This window comes from Amblyraja radiata, chromosome 3, assembly GCF_010909765.2.
Source record: "Amblyraja radiata isolate CabotCenter1 chromosome 3, sAmbRad1.1.pri, whole genome shotgun sequence".
Taxonomy (NCBI): domain Eukaryota; kingdom Metazoa; phylum Chordata; class Chondrichthyes; order Rajiformes; family Rajidae; genus Amblyraja; species Amblyraja radiata.
In genome coordinates this window covers 15,703,868-15,726,870 of record NC_045958.1, presented here as the reverse complement: position 1 = coordinate 15,726,870, position 23,003 = coordinate 15,703,868, and the positions used below count along the sequence as shown (strand labels likewise).

Sequence of the window (23,003 nt, the reverse complement as noted above, 5' to 3'; positions counted from 1 at the left end):
CCTTTTCCAGGCCTACGCCCGTGCACGCTTGTCCCTGGAGAGGGAACACGCGGTGTCCACGGGGACTGGAGACATTCCGTGAACTGTGGTCGCCGCGGGATGTTGAGCGTTTTGTTGATAAAGTTGGCATTATATTAATTTGATGATCGTTTGGTTGTAAAACTGTCAACATAGGCAGTCTGTGCTAATCTGTATATTTATTTTTATTTTTATTGAATAAAAGTATTTATATAATAAAAAAAAGATAGTGTTCAGCCCTGCCCTGCAAGTGCATTGTGACATCACTCGAGTGCGCTGGAGTGCCCCTCCCCCCCGGAGTATCCCGTTCTACTTTGCGAGTGCATTGTGACATCACTCGAGTGCGCTGGAGTGCCCCTCCCCCCCGGAGTATCCCGTTCTACTTTGCGAGTCCATTGTGACGTCACTCGGGTATTTTCCGAAAGGGATGCGTTTTCTGGCTTTTTTAAAAACTCTAAACTATTAAAAAGTCCGGAAATATAGGTGGGAATGCGACGAGAAGATGTTTATCGCCTCGACAGGAAAAATGTGAGTAGGATGTGTGAAAATGGGAAGGCTGTGGTCTAGCGTTGTGAAGAAAATAGGAAAATTAACCAGATTGACACACACGCACGCATGCACGCACGCACACACACGCACACACTCCACCCACCCACTCACACACACACAGCCACAAACAAGACGAAGAGTTTTTAGTATTATATAGAAGATATATCCAATAGTGATGACTTTATTCACACATTAGATATTCAGATTTTGCGCAATAGTATATTATATAGGAAATGTCCCAATGAGGCATGAATCTAATATTTTATCTCATTCTGCAGATTAGATCTGTGAAATCTGTATAATAGATGCTTATCAGGACTCACCTTTTTGGCATCATGTTCAGCACAAACATCCTGGCCAAAGGACGTATTCCTGTTCTCTACTCTTCTCTATTCTATGTACCACCTGAAGATGACTTGAGATTATCAGTTCAATCTTTTTTTCTAATATCTGCTAAAGTTGATGTGTTGAAAGTGTGAAAGGTGTTCTATGTGGTGCTTCAGAGACCATCCTCATTTGACTTGATAAATTGTACCACCACACAGGTTTGTAGATTACAGACTGGGATTGTGAAGGCCAACTTTATCAAGACCTGGAGCAAAAGGCCTCACTCACATTGTATCTGAAAAATAATCAAAATTGCTCCTAGCGTTCCTAGTGTGATCTTTGCAATCTAGTTATGTCGATAAGTTCAAGTTCAAGTTCAAGTGAGTTTATTGTCATGTGTCCCTGTATAGGACAATGAAATTCTTGCTTTGCTTAAGCACACAGAAAATAGTAGGCATTTACTACAAAACAGATAAATGTGTCCATATACCATGATATAAATATATACACACATGAATAAATAAACTGATAAAGTGCAAATAGCAAAAAGTGGTTATTAATAATCAGAGTTTTGTCCGAGCCAGGTTTAATAGCCTGATGGCTGTGGGGAAGTAGCTATTCCTGAACCTGGTTGTTGCAGTCTTCAGGCTCCTGTACCTTCTACCTGAAGGTAGCAGGGAGATGAGTGTGTGGCCAGGATGGTGTGGGTCTTTGATGATACTGCCAGCCTTTTTGAGGCAGCGACTGCGATAAATCCCCTCGATGGAAGGAAGGTCAGAGCCGATGATGGACTGGGCAGTGTTTACTACTTTTTGTAGTCTTTTCCTCTCCAGGGCATTCAAATTGCCGAACCAAGCCACAATGCAACCAGTCAGCATGCTTTCTACTGTGCACCTGTAGAAGTTAGAGAGAATCTTCCTTGACAGACCGACTCTCCGTAATCTTCTCAGGAAGTAGAAGCGCTGATGAGCTTTTTTGATAATTGCATTAGTGTTCTCGGACCAGATAATTTGATTTACTTGATGTGTAGAGAAGATCAGAGGCAGGAGACGCAAGAGACTGCAGATGCTGGAGTCTTGAGTAAAAACACTTTACTGCAGGAAATCAGCAGGCCATCTGTGGAAGTAAATGGATAGATGACATTTCAGGTTGGGAACCCTCTTCAGACTGAGAGGGTAGAGGGAAGATAACTGGGTATAATCTATCTCCATGATTCTAGAAAATGAAATTACATTACATATCATATAAACATTCTCAAAACTTTAATGAGTACTAAAAAGGGAAAACAAACCTTCAAGGTGTGACAGAATTGCATTAGAAGTTGTGGCAAAGTACCCTGCTGAGAACAGAGGACAGCTTGACACACGCTTCATCGCTGTTCTTGGACAAGTCTCAATGATTGTTAAAGTTCAGTGTGTTTCGTGTTAAGCCAACAGCCTCGATGTGTCTATTCATTTTTGTCATGGATTTAGATCATCATGGCATGTCCAATGAAGTGCTGTAATCATATGAAGAAAGTATTTCAGGTTAGCCTGACATGCTAAATCTATGCCAAAGCCTGAGAACGCAGCATTGAAGATGGAAAGCAATTGATAGTCAACATGCCAATGTAACCATTTAAAATCTAAAATGTGTGTCAAAGTGTTAAAAAATTCCTGCATAATATTTAATGTATTCAGACAGCAGGAGAGAACTATGTAATGAAAAATTAATAACATTTGTTATCTATTTGCTGCAGCTGTTTGCTGAACCATTTACGGGTCCTTTTCAGGGCATGCTATGGGCTGTGCTTTGATAGAATTAACTTCACAGTTAATTATAGCAGTTTACTTGGTTTTGAGAGACAAACCAGTTCACGCTGAATCCTTTAGATTCCACATAATGTTAGAAATTAATTTATGTCTAAGAATGGCAATGAGAACTTGCATTGAAATTTAAATCCTATTTGATGTTGAGGTGATTCGTATGTAAAATCTGGGAAATATAATTGACCAATAATCTTATGAACCAAGAAAATCTCCCGTGCAGATTAGGGAAATAAATGCATCAGACATATGGCATTCAAAATCCACGGAAACAAATGGCATGGAAGTGAGTAGGGCAATGGCTAAATTGTTGCTTTTATTGCACATTTTAGTTGTGAGAATTTTAGACTAAAATAAAAACTGCAGATGTTGAAAACCTTACGCTAAACATTATTGCCTTATCATGTATCTATGGCCCGGTTATAATCGTGTTTAGTCTTTCTGCTGACTGGATAGCACGCACCAAAAGCTTTTCACTGTCTCTCTGTACATGTGACAATAAACTAAATTGAACTAAACGGAAAATCTGAAATAAATATAGAAAATAATGGCAACATTCACTAGGTCATGCAGCATTTGTGGAAAGAGAGACAGAGTTAATATTTCCGGTCAAACACCCTTCGTCGCAACATGTACCCTGTATTTGGTTTCAGGTCTATCTTAATTATGGGAGGTATTATTTTATAAGCAAGCCTGATCTGATTTGCAAAGAGTTTTCCGGTGAATTTTGTATGCAGCAACAAGAGTTTTTCTTCTTTCATTGTAGCTTATGTAACTAAGAGTGCTATCACGGAAAGATATATTGATCATGTTTGGCATATGGTGGAATCAAAGAAGGAACCAAACACATCGTTTATAGCTATCAATACTTCCCCTGTATAACTCTGTATAGCCACTGAGAACTGTAATGTTACATATATACAATTATGAATTTACTGCATAGCCCAAAATTTGCCAAACAAAGCTCAATATTTTCATCACTATTCTGAATGAAAATGTTAGTGCCACAGAAGTCTTGATGTACAAGCTAATACTGTGATTTAGATTATGGAAGGATCAATCATGAGAGCAGAAAAATGATTGAAGTACTGACTGATAATAATAATGACAGAAAGGAGAGGTGGCCATCTGTGGGAATGAGACGCCACTGTTTTCAGTTGTTCCCTTTCTTAGCCAGTGTGAATTTTGTACAGTGTAGGAAGGAACAGCAGATGCTGGTTTACACCGAAGATAAACACAAAATGCTGGAGTAACTCAGCGGGTCAGGCAGCATCTCTGGATAGAAGGAATGGGTGACAAAGGGTCAGACTGAAGAAGGGTCTCGACCTGAAACGTCACCCAATCCTTCTATCCAGAGATGCTGCCTGTCCCGCTGAATTACTCCAGCATTTTGTGTCTTACTTTTGAACTGAGTGGTAAGAGATGTACTTATTTTATTGTAGCGTCAGCAATAAGGTGCATATTTTGAGAATGAATATTAAAACAGTACTAGATTGTTTAAGTATAGCGTAATAAATTTCAGAAATTTTGAAAAGGCATCAAGTTGGATATTCAAGGGGATATTGAAGGGAAGCATTTATTTTGCAGTGAAGCAATTTCTGCAGTGATTTGTGCTGGATTTGTACTTCACACCATATTTGTCACAAATTGCTTGAACCAAAGTTCATCCCCAGAGCACGATTGTGAGTAATTGCAAGAAAAACATGCAGCTATTAAATAAAGTGCTTTTTTAAATTTTGTTTCATAGATTTTGATACAAATATGAATCAATTGACAGGCTGTTTAGAATTGATCAATTGACAGACTGTTTAAATGGATTGCAAGGAGCTATTTTGCCTTCAGACAGGTGGGGAAAGGACTGGATGCATTAAGTGACCAACAGTGGAAGCATTTAGCAGGGCAGCTGAAGATAGGAAGTCCTGTAGTGGCACTTTAAGGAATCCATTCAGCTAAATTTGGTGGTCCTAAAATTAACTGTCACCAAAAATGGCAACACCCGAACAACAAGGTAATTAGATTGCGAGAGGCTGAAGATAAAGTTATATTTTTATGCTGGTTCAGTGAGATTCACTGTGTTGCTAAGAATTTACTGGTGAGATAAGCAGATTGATATAATTACGCCTGAATACTCAGGATTCGTTGTGCTAGCCCAGTGTAGTGGTCCATCTTTCCAGATAGAAGCACATTTACAAATGGGTGAAAAGCGTACGTTTCCTCTCCTTCATTCTGAGCAATCTTCATTATACTTTGATACAATAAGCATTGAGAGTGTGTGGTCTGCTGTATCATGGTGGGAGTTGTATTGTAAATTTGAGTAAGGAACTTTATTGTTAGACATAAATAAAATGTTTTCTTCTTATATCAGACTGCTCGCTGGTGCACCATATGCTACGGCACTATGTTATAATATTAATTAACAATACAACGACAATAATTAATTAATTAATTAATGCGCACAGCAAGCAGATGGCATAGTCTCAAAGAATAAACGCATTGTAAGTCACCGATCTGAGCTGCAAATCTAATTGCCAAACAGCGTTCCAGAAATCAAGACATTACTTAGACTGAAACGCAAAGAATAAATTGTAATTTTTCAGTTTGACACTTGCCACTCATGAAATATATCTTAGAAAATGTGTTTTGCTTCATAGCATGCTATTTTTATTCTCACTGTCAACCTATTGTCCAAGGATACACAAACGTTGTCGCTATTTGGTTTTGATACCAAATCTCTTTCCTGGTTTGGAGATATAATTTATGAGCCAGGCACATCTGTATATGATCACTATTATGCATTACATTCTGACACTAAACCTAATGGGCTGGAACATGCTGCAAAATGTCAGCAGCTCCACGCTGAACTAAAGCAATTCTTAGAATAAGCAGAACCAAATTTGGAATTCCTAAGAGCTCAGCCTATAAATTCAGGACATGAATTTACTGGATGAGCTTCAACAGTGATACTTTGGTTAATCTCTGATTTTGGATTCTTTATGGGCTCCAATGCTAGAATACACACCCGGCATTTTGAGTGTAGTTATTGCTAGGAAATGTACTTGTTGACTTTGCACTGGTTGACATCTCAAAAGGACAGTGAGCATATTCATTTGAATGAAGACGTGTGGCTGTGTGGGACCAAGGTACAGCTAAGCTAATATGTTTGAATCCACGTGCCTATTCTCTCTATGCCACTATCAAATCTAGAAACACAAGGTTTTTTTCCATCAGTTTCCTGAGAAACTGCTCACCCATATGGCAACATTTACATATGCGAGACACTGTTGTGCTTTGCAGCAGGTTGGGAGGATCAGGTAAGAATTTGTCTTTGCATGTGTTTTATGTGAGTAGCAGGTGTGATCAACTTATAATTGACTGCAAGTTCTGGCCCATTGCTTTGTCATCCAGATGATATTTGTGGCATCATATTGATGAGCGTTTAATGGTTCATTTCAGGTTAGATTCATAACTGTCTCCGTGCTCAGACAGTTGCAAGCCAGAAGCTAATTTCATTTATCTATAAAACTGTGCAGCAGGACATGGGCAATTAAGTCTTTGTCAAACCTCAGACGACCCTTTCAAACAGATAGGATGCAGAGTGGGAGACATTGGTTCCCTTATCATGTCCATTCATCGTCAATCAGCGGTGGTTACTTGCGTCTGGATTCTCAAGATAAACAGATGCTCGAACCCTGCAGATTCTGCCAAGGTACAGCTGAAAATTGAAAGATGGGCTCACCATTGTTACTGAAAACTCTGGCAATTTTACTCAAATATCTGGCAATCTTATCTTTAGAATAAGAATATTTTCAGTTCATTATTGATAAATGGGAAAAATCACTGAATTCAAGTTGACTTTTTTCCCAAATTTGGCGCAGCACAAGTAAATGTCATAATGCAGAGCCGACAATATTTTACTGGCAACGCATTGCGACCAATAGCAGTATTAGGGTCACCTCACGCTACAAAGACATGAGAGAACAGTTTGGCTGAGTTTTGGAGAATTTTGTTGGCCAGAGTTCTGGAAAATGTCAAGTCATGCAGCAGGTGAAAAGACTTTATGTTAATATTCTCTTTGCTGACATCACCGCTGGCACAGCAGAACTGACTCTATTCTACATAACAAAAAAGACAAAACTTAAAACAGAATGATTTGAGTGTGAGGCTGTTCCCATGCCCTTTGTGTTGGTATCTGTAACATCTCATAGTATTCGACAGCACAAAAGAAAACCATTTGGCCAATGGCACCTGCACCAACTGCGTAATCCAAGAGTCTGTTTAGTCTGAAGAAGTGTCTCGACCCGAAATGTCATCTATTCCTTTACTCCAAAGTTGTTGTCTGACCCGCTGAGCTACTTCAGCTTTTTGCGTCTATCTTCAGTTTAAATCAGCATCTGCAGATCCTTCTTACCCAGTCTCCCACCCTAACTCTTTTCCCATAAACCTAAAAACATTTCCACTTAAAGCATCGATACTGCTTACTTTAAAAATTATTGCTGAATCAAGTTTGTTTCCTACTGCATAGTGCACCAGCTGGTGTTGCCTCAAGCTCATAACCATCCAACCCAGAGATCAACACGCTGTTAGTCTGAAGAAGGGTCTCGACCCGAAACGTCACCCATCCTTCTATTCAGAGATGTTGCCTGTCCCGTTGAGTTACTCCAGCATTTTGTGTCTATCTTCATTGTTAGCTTAGCCAGGCTGAATTGCGGATAATCCAGTGTTAATCAGAACATTGTCTCCTGTTACAACTTCGATCCTTTTAGACAGAGATATTACTTACATATTCTTATTTTTCTAAACAAATTGTACAATATGTGAAAGAAGTGATTTTCTAATGACAAAGCTACAAAAAGAAATCTTGCAAAACAAGCCTTCCTTTTTATATCACAGATATTTTGTGTTGAAACAAAAGTTTGATTCTGGTTACTTATTATATATGACCTTGCCTGTGAGTATTCCCGAGGGACCACTTTGCAGCCATTGTGCAGATAGGTCATAGCCACTGTCTCTAGGACAGTTACACTTATTTCTGGTTGCAAGGTTCTCGTGTCGTCAAGGCTAATAATTGGTTGGCATTGTTGAAATGACCCACAGTAGATCAAAATAGATGTGGTCCTCTGTGTAATCAGTATGTGTTATAAAAAGCAGATGAGACCCTGACAGAACAGCTTGATGGGGTTGCCAGAAAATGTGCCCCTGTGTGCCAAGACATGCAGTATTATGAGCTTGCTTTGTACACACGCATTTAGGGTTGCAACTCTACCTGCTGTAGAGGGCTGATCTATAGCTTATGTCCCTTGCCACAAAAGCCGATTATAGTTAACTTTGAGCACAGAAATCGCCTCTTCTAAAGGGCCTGTCCCACCAGCATGCGATTGCATGCGTCTAGCGCGACCAAACGTGGTGGCTTGAGGCGTACGGCCTCGCCGGGCCGGTCCCACTTCCAACCGCGGAGCCGTCTGGAGTTGTGCGGGGCTGGTCCCGACATCATACTCACCAATCAGCTGGGCAGGAGGCGGGCCGACTGAATTTGGACGTCGCATGGCGTCGGGCGGTTACATCATCACGCAACGGCACGCCGGGCGGTGACATCATCGCGCAACGCCACGAGACGCTGAGTACGCCCGTCGAGGCACTGCGTACGGCCTCAACGCGGCTGCGGGCCGACAGGCCGTTGCCGCACAGAATTCTTGGACAGTGTCAGTTTTTCAGAGCCCCGCGCGATGTCGGGACCAGCCCTGCACAACTCCATACGGCTCCGGCGATCGAAGTGGGACCGGCCCCGCGAGGACGTACGGCTCAAGCGACCACGTTAGGTCGCGCTCGCCGCATGCAGTCGCATGCTGGTGGGACAGGCCCTTAATGCAAACATCATTTGTTCCTTACTGATGCTTCAAAAAGAGGAATTTATCACATTTTTAAGCTTCTGTGGCAACTCATTTGGTTGGCCAATTGGCTAATAGAACCTTTATATGTACATATTTTCAATTGTGGGACATAGAACAGGCCCTTTGGCCCACTGTGTCTGTGCAGTACATAATGTCAGATTAAACAAATCCTTTCTGCCTGCACATGGTACATACCTCTACATTCCCAGCATATTCATGAGCCGATGTAAAAGTCTCTTAAGTTGTACTATTTACTGGGGACATAGAAGATCATAGAAGCTAAGGAAGTGAGGAATTGTGATGTCTTAGATCATATACAAATTTCAAAAGAGGAGGTATAGGTGTTTTTAAAGCACATTAAGAACATGCGTAAACCTTGTGGGAAGCTAGGGGTACATTTATGGACACCCTTGCAGAGATATAATATGTGAGTAATATGTGAAGTTCTGGTGGCCTGGTTATGGGAAGTACATAGGCCTAAGATGTAACGTGAGATTTAATAGAGATCTCAGAGGCAACTTTTTCACTCACGGATAGTCCTTATCGGGAATGTGCTGCCTGAGGAAAACTATAAAAGCAATAAGATTATGGCTTTTAAACTCTTCTGTGGGCCTGAGCTACAGAGAGAGAGAGAAATTAGACAGGTTAGGTTTTTATTCCTTGAAGTGCAGGAAGCTAAGGGGTGATCTTATTGAGATGTTTAAAATCATTGGGGAATTGATAAGGTGAATGCTCAGAGTATTTAGCCCAGAATAGGTGGATCAAGAACCAGAGGACATAGGTTTAAGGTGAGAGGGGAAAGATTTAACAGAAACCCGAGGGGAAACTTCACTAAGAGGGTAGACTCTAAAAGCTGGAGTAACTCAGTGGGACACTCAGCATCTCTGGAGAGAAGGAGAGATGCCTTTCTCCAGAGTGACATTTCGGGTCAAGACCCTTCTTTAGACTAAGAGGGCGATGGGTATATGGAATGAGCTGCCAGAGGAGGTAGTTATTGGAGGTACAATAACAACATTTAAAATACACTTAGACAGGTACATGGATAGGAAGGATTTAAATGGAAATGGACTATATGCAGGCAAATGAGATTTGCTTAGATGGGGCATCTTGGTGGGCATGGACAAGTGTGGCTGCAGGGCCTGTTTCTATGCTGTATAATTCTAACTGTTGAGATAAAGCTCTTCTGTATCTTTAAGCTTCATTGAGCCTCCACAATTCTGCTGGAATCTGCCATCCTTCGTAATATGCTAATTACACAAAAACCTAGGTTAATAACTTAGAATCTGCACTGCAGCATAATTAAAACTAAATTAAAACATTATAATAAATTAAACATTAGTTCTCCAGAAACTGGAATGTAGATCAAAGTCTGGCCATTTGGAGCGTCCAACAGAGAGAAGGATCATTCATGCCAAGAAGGAGAGACAAAAAGCAATGAGTGAGTAGCCTGCTTTAGACTGCTTCAAACACATGAAGAAATATTAGATTAAAATACTGGGTTATCAGACCTTTTGATCTGAGATTAAGGTTTAAGAAAAGAGAAGTGAAGAATTAAAAGGCTCCAGCAAAAGTTTAAATTGAAGTAAATGAATAAACAATAACGAAGTGAGGAGGACACGTTCAATACGATACGATGGAACTTTTTCAATACGTTTTTCAATTCAAGAACTTTTTTTTTAATCGTGGGAGGGAAATTGGTCTGCCAACAGTCATAAACACAACAAGATACATTATATTTTCGAATTCGAATTTCACTGTACCTTAATTGGTACATGTGACAATAAACTGACCCTGAAACCTTGAAAGATGAAATTAAAATAACGAGTTGAAAGTTCAGGATTGGGGAGGGGGGTAGGGGAGGGTGAAGAGGGAGCTGTTCCTGCTGGATATCCACTTGGTGGCAAAACAGGAAGGCAGATTATTATCTAAATGCTGTCGTTGGGAAAAGGGGAAGTACAACGGGATCTGGGGGTCCTTGTTCATCAGTCACTGAAAGTAAGCATGCGGGCACAGCAGGCAGTGAAGAAAGCGAATGGCATGTTGGCCTTCATAACAAGAGGAGTTGAGTATAGGAGCAAAGAGGTCCTCCTGCAGTTGTACAGGGCCCTGGTGAGACCACACCTGAAATATTGTGTGCAGTTTTGGTCTCCAAATTTGAGGATGGACATTCTTGCTATTGAGGGAGTGCAACGTAGGTTCGCATGGTTAATTCCCGGGATGGTGGGACTGTCATATGTTGATAGACTGGAGCGGCTGGGCTTGTATACTCTGGAATTTAGGATGAGAGGGAATCTTATTGAAACGTATGAGATTATTAAGGGTTTGAACACGCTAGAGGCAGGAAACATGTTCCCAATGTTGGAGTCCAGAACCAGGGGCCATAGTTTAAGAATAAGTGGTTAGCCATTTAGAACGGAGATGAGGAAAAACTTTTTCACACTTGTGAGTGTGTGGAATTCTCTGCCGCAGGTGGAGGCTGGTTCACTGGATGCTTTCAAGGGAGAGTTAGATAGAGCTCCTAGGGATAGCGGAGTTAAGCGGTATGGAGAGAAGGCAGGAACAGGGTGGACGATCGGCCATGGTCACATTGAATGGCGGTGCTGGCTTGAAGGGCCGAATGGCCTACTACTGCACCTATTGTCTATTGTCTAGTGTCTATTATCTGTGTCCACTCCCAATTCACCACATTCTTCCATGGAGAACTTGGGACTCAGATCTCCAAAATGCTCACTCTCGGGGCAAAGGTTATGCCAGTGTCTGAAGTGAGGGGCAGTGCTTTTCTGCCAAAATTCGACCTTGATAACCAGCTGCTTGAAGAGAGCGAAGCTCTGTTGCACCTTGTGGAGTGGGAGGTCGGTCCTTGAGGTCACTATGTTGAGTAGTTATTAAAATTGATATTGGTTGAAGTACGTGAAACTATAACAGCTTTAATGGCAGTATTCACCGAACTAGCAACCATATCTATTGTTGCAAGTAGCCACTCTCTTTGCAATGCTGTGTAAGTACGAGGAGAAACTATTCAATCTATACTCATTTCTAAGATGGGAGGGCTAATTGAGTGAGAGAACACAAAATAATGTGAGTGTAGATAGACACAAAAAGCTGGAGTAACTCAGCGGGACAGGCAGAATCTCTGGAGAGAAGGAACGGGTGATGTTTTAGGCCGAGACCCTTCCCTTCACTCCAGAGATGCTGCCTGCCCCGCTGAGTTACTCCAGCTTTTCGTCTATCTTCAGCTTAAACCAGCATGTGCAGTTTCTTCCTATACATATTGTGAGTGTAGATATCTTCAACTCTGTAAACATAAGACCAACTTTAAATCCACTTCAAATTAACCTTGGATTAATTTATCAGATTCATGCACCTAATTAAAATTGTTCATTGTCATTGTCAGATTACTCCTGCAATATTTGTTGGCCTTGCATTTCTGAATTCATTCAGCGCGGATGTGTTGCTTATTCTTCTAACCAATCGATTTAAAACCAGCAATACATTTGCCAATGTCAAGTTCAGCTACCAAAAGCAATGATATTGGCAAATGATGATATGCCTTATTCTGGATCTACCAAATAATCATCACTTAATGCTGCACCTCTTGAAGCATTTGAAAGCTGATTGAACATGAATGCAAATTCAATGGGCAAAACTGTTGCAGATGGGAGCAATTGCTACTCTGAGCAAAAAGCCTGGGCTCTGTACAATCCACAGAAGTAAAAATGCAATGACTATCAGGATTTCTTTAACCACTATTTTACAGCCAGTGGTTTATTTGCACTTTGAGTAATAAAGAACACTGATACCAGTGTACCATTAGTGTTTAAGAAAGAACTGATAAGCATTTTATGTATGTGTTCCTATTAAGCATTAACCAGCTCCTTTCTCAAAACAGATTCACTGCGCTGCTATTCACTGCGTTGATTACTGTGCTGCAATAACGTGTAGAATTATGCATTTTTCTAATATTGAACTCTTTTTTTGTGCAGGGAGTCATTAAAACTTCTACTTTAGAGCATTTGTGGCTTGCATAGTAATTAGTTGCATAGTAACGTCAATAAACATTCTATGATATGGCATTTATGTTAATACTTTTTACTTAGCTCTAAGAGATAAAAGAATGCCATTTTTTTAGAATAATCAAAAGAAGCAGAAAGCCAAGAAAAGATCAAAACACTTGTAATCCAGCAAAGTGCATAAGCCTTCTAGGCACTCCGAGAATTCTGGGGTATCACCTTATACTAGAATGGCAGGATTTAGATGTGCACCCCAGGACTGAAATGTGAGAGAATATACATTAACAACCTTCATTGGTCTCCTGTGCATCAAAATCAATGGTCATAAAGTGTTTTTTCATTCTGGTAGAACAGACCTAAACTGTACTTCAATAACTCTCAGATATACAGTACGTATATCTCTTAACACATGCATTTCTATTTTATTTTCCCCTTGAGGTATATTGTGCCATGCAGTATGAATAACACTATTATCGTCTATATTAGGTTCCATTTCCGCTTAGACTTCAGTGCCCTGTAGGCAGCTTTGTGTAAACTCCTCAAGACCTACTGAAATTAAGGTGTGATTGGAATTGACCGGGGAAAAGGAATTTTCACATATGTATACGGTTTCAACCCCAAATCCATCTTCTCCATCAGTATAAACGTCCAACTGCACATTTTTATTTAACCTCCTTGCTTTTGTTTATAACAACCTAGTTTAATAGTCCCAGTAACTCTTTCCTTTCTTGGGTAGTTTATTTTACATGGTGAATGTAACATGAACATTATTACAAATACTGAAATCTTTATTTAATTTATGTCACAGTCCATTAAAAAGGTACCTTATGCTTTGGTTCCCGATGGGCCATGTGTTTTTAATGCAGCTGTGATAAGTTCTCTATATAAGTGCATCTATATGGAAGTTGGTCAGGAGTTAAACTGTCTTACTGGAATTTTGGTGTAACCAAACACACAAAACATTGGTTTGAAATGCTGAGAAAGAGAAACAGATTTATTTCAATGGACTTGAGCCTGTTTTTAATGCTCAAGTTATATATTAAATAGACATGTATTTAAAGTTCAATGTAGCTTCAAGATACAAGATTCAATTTAATTGTCACATGTACCAAGGTACAGTGATATTTGAGTTACCATACAGCCATACTAAGTGAAAAGCAACAATACACACAGCCACATAAAATAAAATTTCACAAAACATCCACCACAGCGGAATCCACATCCTCACTGTGATGGAAGGTATTAAAGTTCAATCATCTTCCTCCTTTGTTCACCCGTAGTCAGGGCCGTTAATCCCTCCACAGTTCGCCGTTGCCGACGGTCCGATGTTCGAGCCCTCCGATGATCGAAACTCCGGCATCGGGATGGATTGGAACACTCTTCTTACCGGAGAACGTGGGCTTCACGGTGTAAAAGTCCACAGGCCCCGCGGTTGGAGCTCTCCACAATCCTCGGCAAAGGATCACAGCTTCCGATGTTAAATTTCATGTTAAAATTCATGCCGCGCCCGTGGCTTGAAATCCTGGGCCGGTCTTCAGGAAAGGTACAGTTCGCCTTAACCAACCTGATCTCCCGGTGGCTCAGCACTTCAACTCCCCCTCCCATTCCGTATCTGACCTTTCTGGCCTGGGCCTTCTCCATGGACAGAGTGAGTCCCACTCTGTACAATACCAAAAGTAAGCATCCAGGTACAGCAGGCAGCGAAGAAAGCGAATGGCATGTTTGCCTTCATAACAAGAGGAGTTGAGTATAGGAGCAAAGAGGTCCTTCCGCAGATGCACAGGGCCCTAGTGAGATCACAACTGGAGCATTGTGTCCAGTTTTGGTCTCCAAATTTGAGGAAGGACATTCTTGCTATTGAGGGAGTGCAGCGGAGGTTCACAAGGTTAATTCCCGGGATGGCGGGACTGTCATATGTTGATAGAATAAAGCGGCTGGGATTGTATACTCTGGAATTTAGAAGGATGAGAGGGTATCTTATTGAAACATATAAGATTATTAAGGGTTTGGACATGCTAGAGGCAGGAAACATGTTCCCGATGTTGGTAGAGTCCAGAACCAGGGGCCACAGTTTAAGAATAAGGAGTAAGCCATTTGGAACAGAGACGAGGAAACACTTTTTCTCACAGAGAGTTGTGAGTCTGTGGAATTCTCTGCCTCAGAGGGCGGTGGAGGCCGGTTTCCTGGTACGCCTCGAAGACTAAGTGCAGATCACATCACAGCGACACAGTTTGGCTGCAACTCAACCCATTCTTCACATTCTGGTTCATGCCTCACAATGAATAAAGTTGGCGTCAACACTATTCTACGTGACATATGCCTTTAGAATAATTGTGCAAGGATACGATTTGATATGAATAAAAATTGAATGAAAATGCTATTAGCTATTAATTTATGCTCTGTTTATAAATGTATAATGCAATACACTAAGGAATATTTTTGGAGTTGCTTGACAGGGCAGATGGGCAAGTATTTAGTGAGGTGTTCTCCTTCAGGCTTTCACGTTGGGCTTGTATATTTTAGACGAAGGACCAGGATAGTTTTAGTGCCACTTTGAATGCCCCTCTTGCACAGACAAAGGCCAAGGTTCCCAGGAGTTAAATGGATTTTACATTTTGACAAGGAATAATTGAGAAGATGTTTAAATCATTTCCATTGTTCACCTGGCAATCTCTTGCTGTAATGGAGCTCGGTGAAGAGTGCCTGAAGTTGATATGTGAGCTGCCCACTGGATCCAACTGAGTATAATTAGACCCTTAATACTGGGGACATTTGCCTGTGAAAGAATGCTGACATTAGGTCACTTATCCTTTCAGTGTATGCGGAGTGTTTGGCAGTGACTGAATTTCATTAGCCCTGACAGTATTCAAAGTGCCTGCTGCAAGTGGTCATAGAAACATAGAAAAGAGGTGCAGGAGTAGGCCATTCGACCCTTCGAGCCTGCACCGCCATTCAATATGTTCATGGCTGATCATCCAACTCATATCCTGTACCTGCCTTCTCTCCATACCCCCTGATCCCTTTAGCCACAAGGGCCACATCTAACTCCCTCTTAAATATAGTCAATGAACTGGCCTCAACTACCTTATGTGGCAGAGAGATCCACAGATTCACCACTCTCTGTGTAAAAATGTTTTTTCTCATCTCGGTCTTAAAAGACTTCCCCCTTATCCTTAAACTGTGACCCCCTGTACTGGACTTCCCCAACATCGGGAACAATCTTCCTGCATCTAGCCTGTCCAACCCCTTAAGAATTAAAGTATTTAGGAGGGGAAGGATCATTGATACCCATAGATGATGATTTGGATTTGAAGTCCTAGCTTTGAAACAGACAAGCGTGATGTTGGCACACAAAAGGTGATTGTGACTGTCATCGCCAATGTTTGCTTTAGAACGAGGTGGCTGCCATTGTAGAGGTTGATGACTGAGGTTGGGGGTGACCCTGGTTCTGGAGTGAAGGTGACATATCTTGCATTGTTACTGCTGAAATTTAGGGAATGTTACAGTCAATTTGCATTCAGCATGTCCCTACACCTTCTAATGAGTTAATGAGCAAATTACAGCTGGTTCAATAAATACTTTATGCCAGAATGCCACAATTAACCCATTCTTCTTCATATTGCTATTGAAGCTCAGGAAGCAGAGAAGTTTTCTGTTTGATGTTTCCTCTGACAGGGCTACACTTTTTCAGCACTATAGTGTAGTCTAGATTTTTGTATTTGTATTTCTGGAGTTGGACTTCAACCTAAATCTTTCTGTTAGCAGAGCCAAGAGAACTAAAACTGAGCCAAAGATGACCAATAGCATTGAACATTTCCGCGTATAACTTTTCAGTGTTAAGATGAAAGGTTGAGTGATTTTTTAATATAAGAAAATTCATGGAATGTGCATATCTGTAACCTTTTTCCAGTTCATAAATCTTTCTTGCAGATCAATGACCTGGTATTCATGCCTTATGCCTGACCTATGCCTCATGACTGGCTCTGTCTTAGTTGTTTAGGAGTTTATTTGTCCTGTATAGCAATTCAATAACATTCAACCAAATTCTATACAACAAAATAGACATTGGTTCAATTGACTCAATTAAAAAAATAACAGAAGTTCATGTTGTGGACACCTCATCATAGTTTGGTTATTTACTCACCTGATCTTCAGATATACTGGTTATGGGCTATTTCTTCAGTCATTCCTATATGTTCAATTTAGCAGAGGCATATATATTTTTGGAAATATTGTCTTTCCTCTGTCTTTACATAGGCGTGTTGCTATAATTTGTAAAACAATTTTGAAAAAAGCAAAACACCAAGGATTTAAAATAATGTTGATAAAAATTTTGAGTGCATTTACTTTTTCTTCATAATTCCAGTAGTTTAGATGGAGTTGGGAGAGAAAATAAATATTTAATTTTGACTGTAAGGGTTTATGAATTCCCTCCAAATCCCCGATGATTGTGAAAGGAATTTAAGTGTTTAATTCCACAATGACACTTGATTTTTTTTTCTCTTTGAACAGGAGTCTTATTTACCACCATGCTGTTTGGACCTGCATTTGGCTTTATGCTCGGTTCCTTGTTTACAACAATCTATGTGGATGCGATCTTCATTGACACAGGTCAGTATATTATATTTAGAAGGATGAGGAAATTAAGATTATGAATTACATTGTAATTTGGTTGGTCAAGATTATAAATAATGATCACCTTTTCTTTTTTATTTTACTTTCTTTTCTCTATTCTCTCTCTCAACTTTCTTCATTTACTCGTTTTCTTTTTTCACACACTATATATTTCACATCTTTCTATCCTTTACTATCTAACTTCTTTTTCTTATTCTAATCTTTTTTCAGTGTAACAAAAAAAAAAAAAAGAAGTTGTACATAAAATGTATTATGAAAATATATATTAGGCACTTTGGTGCCATATGACTGTACTTACTTCTAATAAAATAAAATATTAAAAAAAAAAGAATTACATTGTAACAGTAAGTCATTCGATTCAGCAAATTTTGTGCTGGCATTAAAAGCAGTAGAAAAAAAATGTTTAGGACCTGAGTGTCAGGAGATCCTCTTCCATGTCAATGCATGAAGTGAAGGCACGTTTTCTTCCTCAATCTGTTAAATCGATGCTCCACCTGAGGCAAAATGCCATCATGACAATAACACGATTTTCCTTGGGTGAATCATTTTGAGATAATCTAATCTTGGAATCTGGGAACGTAAAACGAGTTTGAGATCTATGAAATGACAAACTCCCAAGGAAATGAAGAAACAAATCAAGTTCATTAAACTGATTTATTCTTAAGCAGCACTATTTCAAGAGTAGTTTTAGTGGAGTTATGAGAGAAGATCATAATTGTGTGTGATGCAGTAACAAGACCCAGTGAGGCTTACAGAGTTGGATAGTAAAGGAAAGGACTTTGAGTTATGTTGTCCTAAATCACCTCAAGATGTGACAAAATACTTTACAGCCTTTTAATTATTTATTGAATGTGGTTACTGTTGTAATGGGAGTGATGCATCTGAATAGTGAGGTTCAACAAACAGCAGAGTGATAAACAACCAAATATTCTGCTTCCGTGATTCTGGTTCAGAGATAAATATTGACCAGAGCACCAGAGAAACTCCGTTGCTCCTTTTCGGGAAAATGAGAATACAGGCAGGTTTAACATCTGCAAAGTGATGCTTTCATCAGTGGAGTACTCGCTCAGTAATGCACTAATTTTTCATAGAATCTGAGTATAATAGAATCACCAAAACTGTCTCTCTCAGCCTAACTGTTTGATGACAGCCATGATGTCTATTTAAGGCTGATCCCAATGGCCTGCATTAGATCTATCTGCCAATGCCTACTTTAATCTGAATGGTATGTCCAAGTCTCTGGAGCAGAGCTAATGAACGAACCCACAGCGTTCATGATTTAGAGAGGGTCATAGGTGAGGTAAAGCTGACAACAACAGAAAGGAAGTGGGAGAGACTGAAAGAATTGAGGAAGACAGCTACAATACAGGATTGCACATCGGGCAAATTACTGGTGTATGAAATCTGTAATTTTGAATGTTATTGCAATTTAAAAGGATTACTTAACTTATGTAGAACTTATGTGAAGACATTGTTGCCAGGGGAAGGACCCATCTCTAGATGCTCCCAGTGTAAGCTGATCTAATCTTGCCTGCATTGAAATGCAAGCCTAATTTATCTGATCATTCCCAAAGCCCTGAACACACTCACCCACTGAAAACCCAAGACCAATTGGCCTTGAAGCTATGAATCCCCCACCACATTCCCCTGCCCTACTGATGTTCAGGTCCCAACTGGTCTTCTGAATGGCTCAGTCACCGTTCAGTCTGCCTCATGTTCCCAACCCTGATGGTGCTCCAATCTCTGACCCATCTACCCAACCACCAACTTGACTGGTGCCCCTATTGTCTCCCCATTAACATTCTGGCCACTGAGCGTATGTTGCGCACAACACCCCTCGATCACCCCTGCCACAGATCCTGGGCCTGAGTCGGATCAACGATGACCTCTCTGTTCTTCCTCTGACTGTGGCCCAGATATGCATATTTACATCCACTAATATAGCAACAATTGCATAATGATCAGATTGCGTCATCACTATTTCAGCAATGTCGGTTTTATGATGCCATAGAATTTCTCGCCTTGGTGTTTTCCTTTCCTTTTAATGAAAGTCTACAAGGGAGATGGCTTTGCCCATTATACCAATATGAGCAATGGTCTCTAGTTACTGACCCATCTCCTTCTTGTGTACATCCTCCAAGCTGTTTGAGCACCTCTTGTTTGCCAGGATTTCTCCCTTGGTAGAACCTGTTGTGCCCAGAGAGCAAGCTGGCTTTAGACCTGGTGGAAGCTGTGCAGATCAAGTCCTTGCCCTCACTACCAATATAGAGGCTGGCTTCCAACGTGCCATCTCTGGAATTCTCTGCCACAGAATGTAGTTGAGGCCAGTTCATTGGCTATATTTAAGAGGGAGTTAAATGTCGCCCTTGTGGCTAAAGGGATCAGGGGGTATGGAGAGAAGACAGGTACAGGATACCGAGTTGGATGATCAGCCATGGTCATATTGAATGGCGGTGCAGGCTCGAAGGGCCGAATGGCCTACTCCTGCACCTATTTTCTATGTTTCTATGTGCCCTGAAAACTGGTGTTGCTCTCATCGATCTGTCATTAGCTTATGACACCGTGTGGAGTCATGGTCTGTTGCTGAAAGCTTCCAGAATCTTGAAGTGTCAAACCACCCTGCGTGCCCTCTCATCCATCCTCAGCAACTGTAGATTTGGGATCTCGCTTGGGAACCAGACCATCTCTGGCAGGACCCTGAATGATGGTCTCCCCCAGGGCTCTGTCCTAGCTCCCCTACTCTTCAACATTTACGCCTACTACCTCGTCCAGGAAGTTTGCATATGCAGATGATCTTGCCCTTGCCTACCAGGGAGCCGCCCTAGAGGCTATCAGCAGAGTGCTAGCCCAGGACTTGAAGGGGATGGAGGAGTAATTCACCTTCTGGCGACTTTGCCCTAACCCATCTAAGACAACTGCCACTGCCTTACACCTCAGCAATCAGCTCGCCAGTGCAAAGCTCCGAGTGTCCTTTTGTGGTAAGCCAGTGAAGAATGAAGAATTCCCCAAGTACCTCGGAGTCACCCTGGATCGCACCCTCACCTATCGTGAACACCTGAAGAGGGTGGCTGATAAACTGAAAGCAACGGTCAACATCATCAGGAAACTTGCAGGCAGCAGCTGGGGATCCAATGCGCATCACCCTCCGTACCACAAGCTTAGCCCTCGTCTACTCAACAGCCGAGTTTTGCTGCCACACCAAACAAGTTGACATTGTCCCTAACTCTGCAATGCAGGTCATCACAGGGATTCTTAAGTCAACACCTTTGCAGTGTTTCCCTGTCCTCTCTCATATTGCATCGCCCCTCCCAGCATATGCAGAAGGGAGAGGATGTTGAACGATTGGTGCACCATCGAGCCTAACCATGACCTTCCCATCCATGCTGACTTGAACAATCTGCCCAACATGCGCCTGAAGTCCCGCAAACCCTTCTGGTCTTCCATTAAGTCCCTGGAAGATTTTGACTCCAAGATTGGGTGGCGCGGAGCCTGGAAAGATGCCAACACCAACAACGGAGAGGTCATCCCAGACCCCACAGTGAAACCACCGGGTTTTGACCTCCATCGCAAGCAATGGCTAACCCTGAACAGAACCCGCACCCTCCATGCAAGAACAGCCCATCACCTGCATAAGTGGGGGATGACAGACAGCCCTGCTTGCGACTGTGGACATCCAGACCAAACCATCCCACACAATGTGAAGGACTGCCCACTGAGGCTTTTCCCTGGGGGCATCAAAGCCATCCACCCAGTAACTGATGCTGTCCTGGCCTGGATGTCTACCCTTGACCTACAACTTTAGGCTGTGCACGCCATATGCAAGGAGAAGAAGCAATGTTCTTAAATAATGTTTATTTGGTGGGGTGTACACTACCAGCCATCCCATCACAGGTACCACCACGTCACCATCTAAGGGATCTGTAGGAGGTGCTGCCTCAAAAAGGCATTATCAAGGACCCACACCACCCTGGTCATGCTCTTATTTCACTCCTGCAAACCGTGACCTCCAGGTTCAGGAAAAGCTTCCTCCCACCAACCCACCAACGCTACAAACACCGACTAAACTACAAATTATAAACTGTCTTGGTTGAATTAAGAACTTTGAGTTTTTGGCATATTTGATTTACTTAATAAATGGAACATATTTTGACTTATTATATCATCCGTGAGTACTGTGTTTACCGACCTGTTATGCTGCTGCAAGTAAGAATGTCATTGTTCTGTTTATGGTACATATGACAATTAAATACAGAAGATAGACATAAAATGCTGACGTAACTCAGTGGGCCAGGCAGCATCTCTGGAAAGATGGGAATGGGTGATGTTTTGGGTCAAGGCCCTTCTTCAGATTAGTCAGGGGAAAGGGAAAGGAGAGTCTGTCCTGCTGAGTTAAGCCTCTGTCCCACTTGGGCGACCTCCACCGCAACCTCTGGTGAGTTTGCCCGCGACCCATAGTCGCGGCAAGGTCGCCACGAGGTCATAGGAGGTCTTCGTCACTCTCCCTCATGGTCGAGAGTGGTGTCTGCGTAGTCGAGGCTTCAGCTAGGTCGTGGCATATTTTTCAAGATGTTAAAAATTGACCGCGACTAAAAATAGGTCGCCGTGGGAAAAATCGATATTTTTTTTAGTCGCATGTCTAGTCGAAGCCGTTCGTAGTAGATCGTGATGGCTAGTCGTAGGTAGTCGAAGGTGGTCGACGGTAATAGCTCCGGGGTGAGTAGATTAAAAAGATAATATAAACAGCAGAACGTCACCTCTGTCACTCCAAGGCATGTTCATTCATAGCTGGAGAGTTTTTTGGAGAGGAGACTTGTGTTTTAGAGATGGCACCAAAAAGGCAGCAGTGCAGGGGGAGGGCACAACCCTAAAAAAAAACTGCCATGCAGGTGTTGCCCACTCAGGAGGGGTAGTGGCAGGAGGTAATAGTGCAGGAGGAGGTAGCCCTGCATGAGAGACCCCTGGAGGAGGAGACCAGGGTAGTAGTATATGTCCCCACCACCACCCCATCCTTCACTGCCTCATTTAAAGGCAGCAAAGCAGCCCTTTCTCCTGTGTCTGACACAGCATCAGAGGCAGATGCCCCATTGGTGGTGAGGGGGGGCTGGAGGAAGGTTATGCCCTACACCTTCACCCGGCAGCAGGAGGGGGACCTTGAGGAATGGTTCCAGCAGAATGCCATCCTGTACGAAAAGGAAAATGAGGGGTACAGAGACAGGGACAAGAATGACATGCTTGACATCTACTACCCCACATGTATGCTTATCGTTTCATCTTTTGTCAAAGCCCAGCGCCACTCTCTTCCAGTCATCTGGTGTACCGGGACAGTCCATCACATCATCTCCATTCACCCATTGAGATCTCTTCTTGTGCTTCCTCTTCTCCCTTGCTCTTCCCCTTCTGCCTTTCTTAAAAGGCTGCTGAAGCAAAAGGGCTACTGCAAACAGCAGTAGTTGTATTTTTACTAGCATCCTACAAACTAGTCCCTTCCTTGCTTGCATGGTTCAGAATGATTTAAAAAGAAACCTGGGAGGCATTTTTTAGTGAGAAAAAAAATGCAGCCATGACATCATTTTATCAGGTGATCATTTGAGCTGTAGCCACTCGTCACTGGTCGTTGTTGGTTTTCGGTGTGGTCCTCTGAGGTGGAAGGGGGTCGTGCTCATTCATGGACCCATTTGCCAGAGGCCATCCTCGAGTAAAACGTACATGGTCAAAGCCAGTCTTCAACATAGTCGAAGGAGGTCTTCTTCATAGTCAAGGGAGGTCTTCAA

General features: G+C 41.8%; 1 protein-coding gene across 1 annotated transcript in view; it reads left to right on the top strand.

Moving 5' to 3' along the window:
* The window catches only part of LOC116970816 (solute carrier organic anion transporter family member 3A1-like), a 296,548-nt gene that overhangs the window by 197,972 nt on the left and 75,573 nt on the right, over positions 1-23,003 (top strand). The window contains exon 3 of the mRNA XM_033017367.1: positions 17,110-17,208. Coding sequence (XP_032873258.1) covers positions 17,110-17,208 — 99 coding nt within the window. The remainder of the gene's footprint in view (positions 1-17,109; positions 17,209-23,003) is intronic.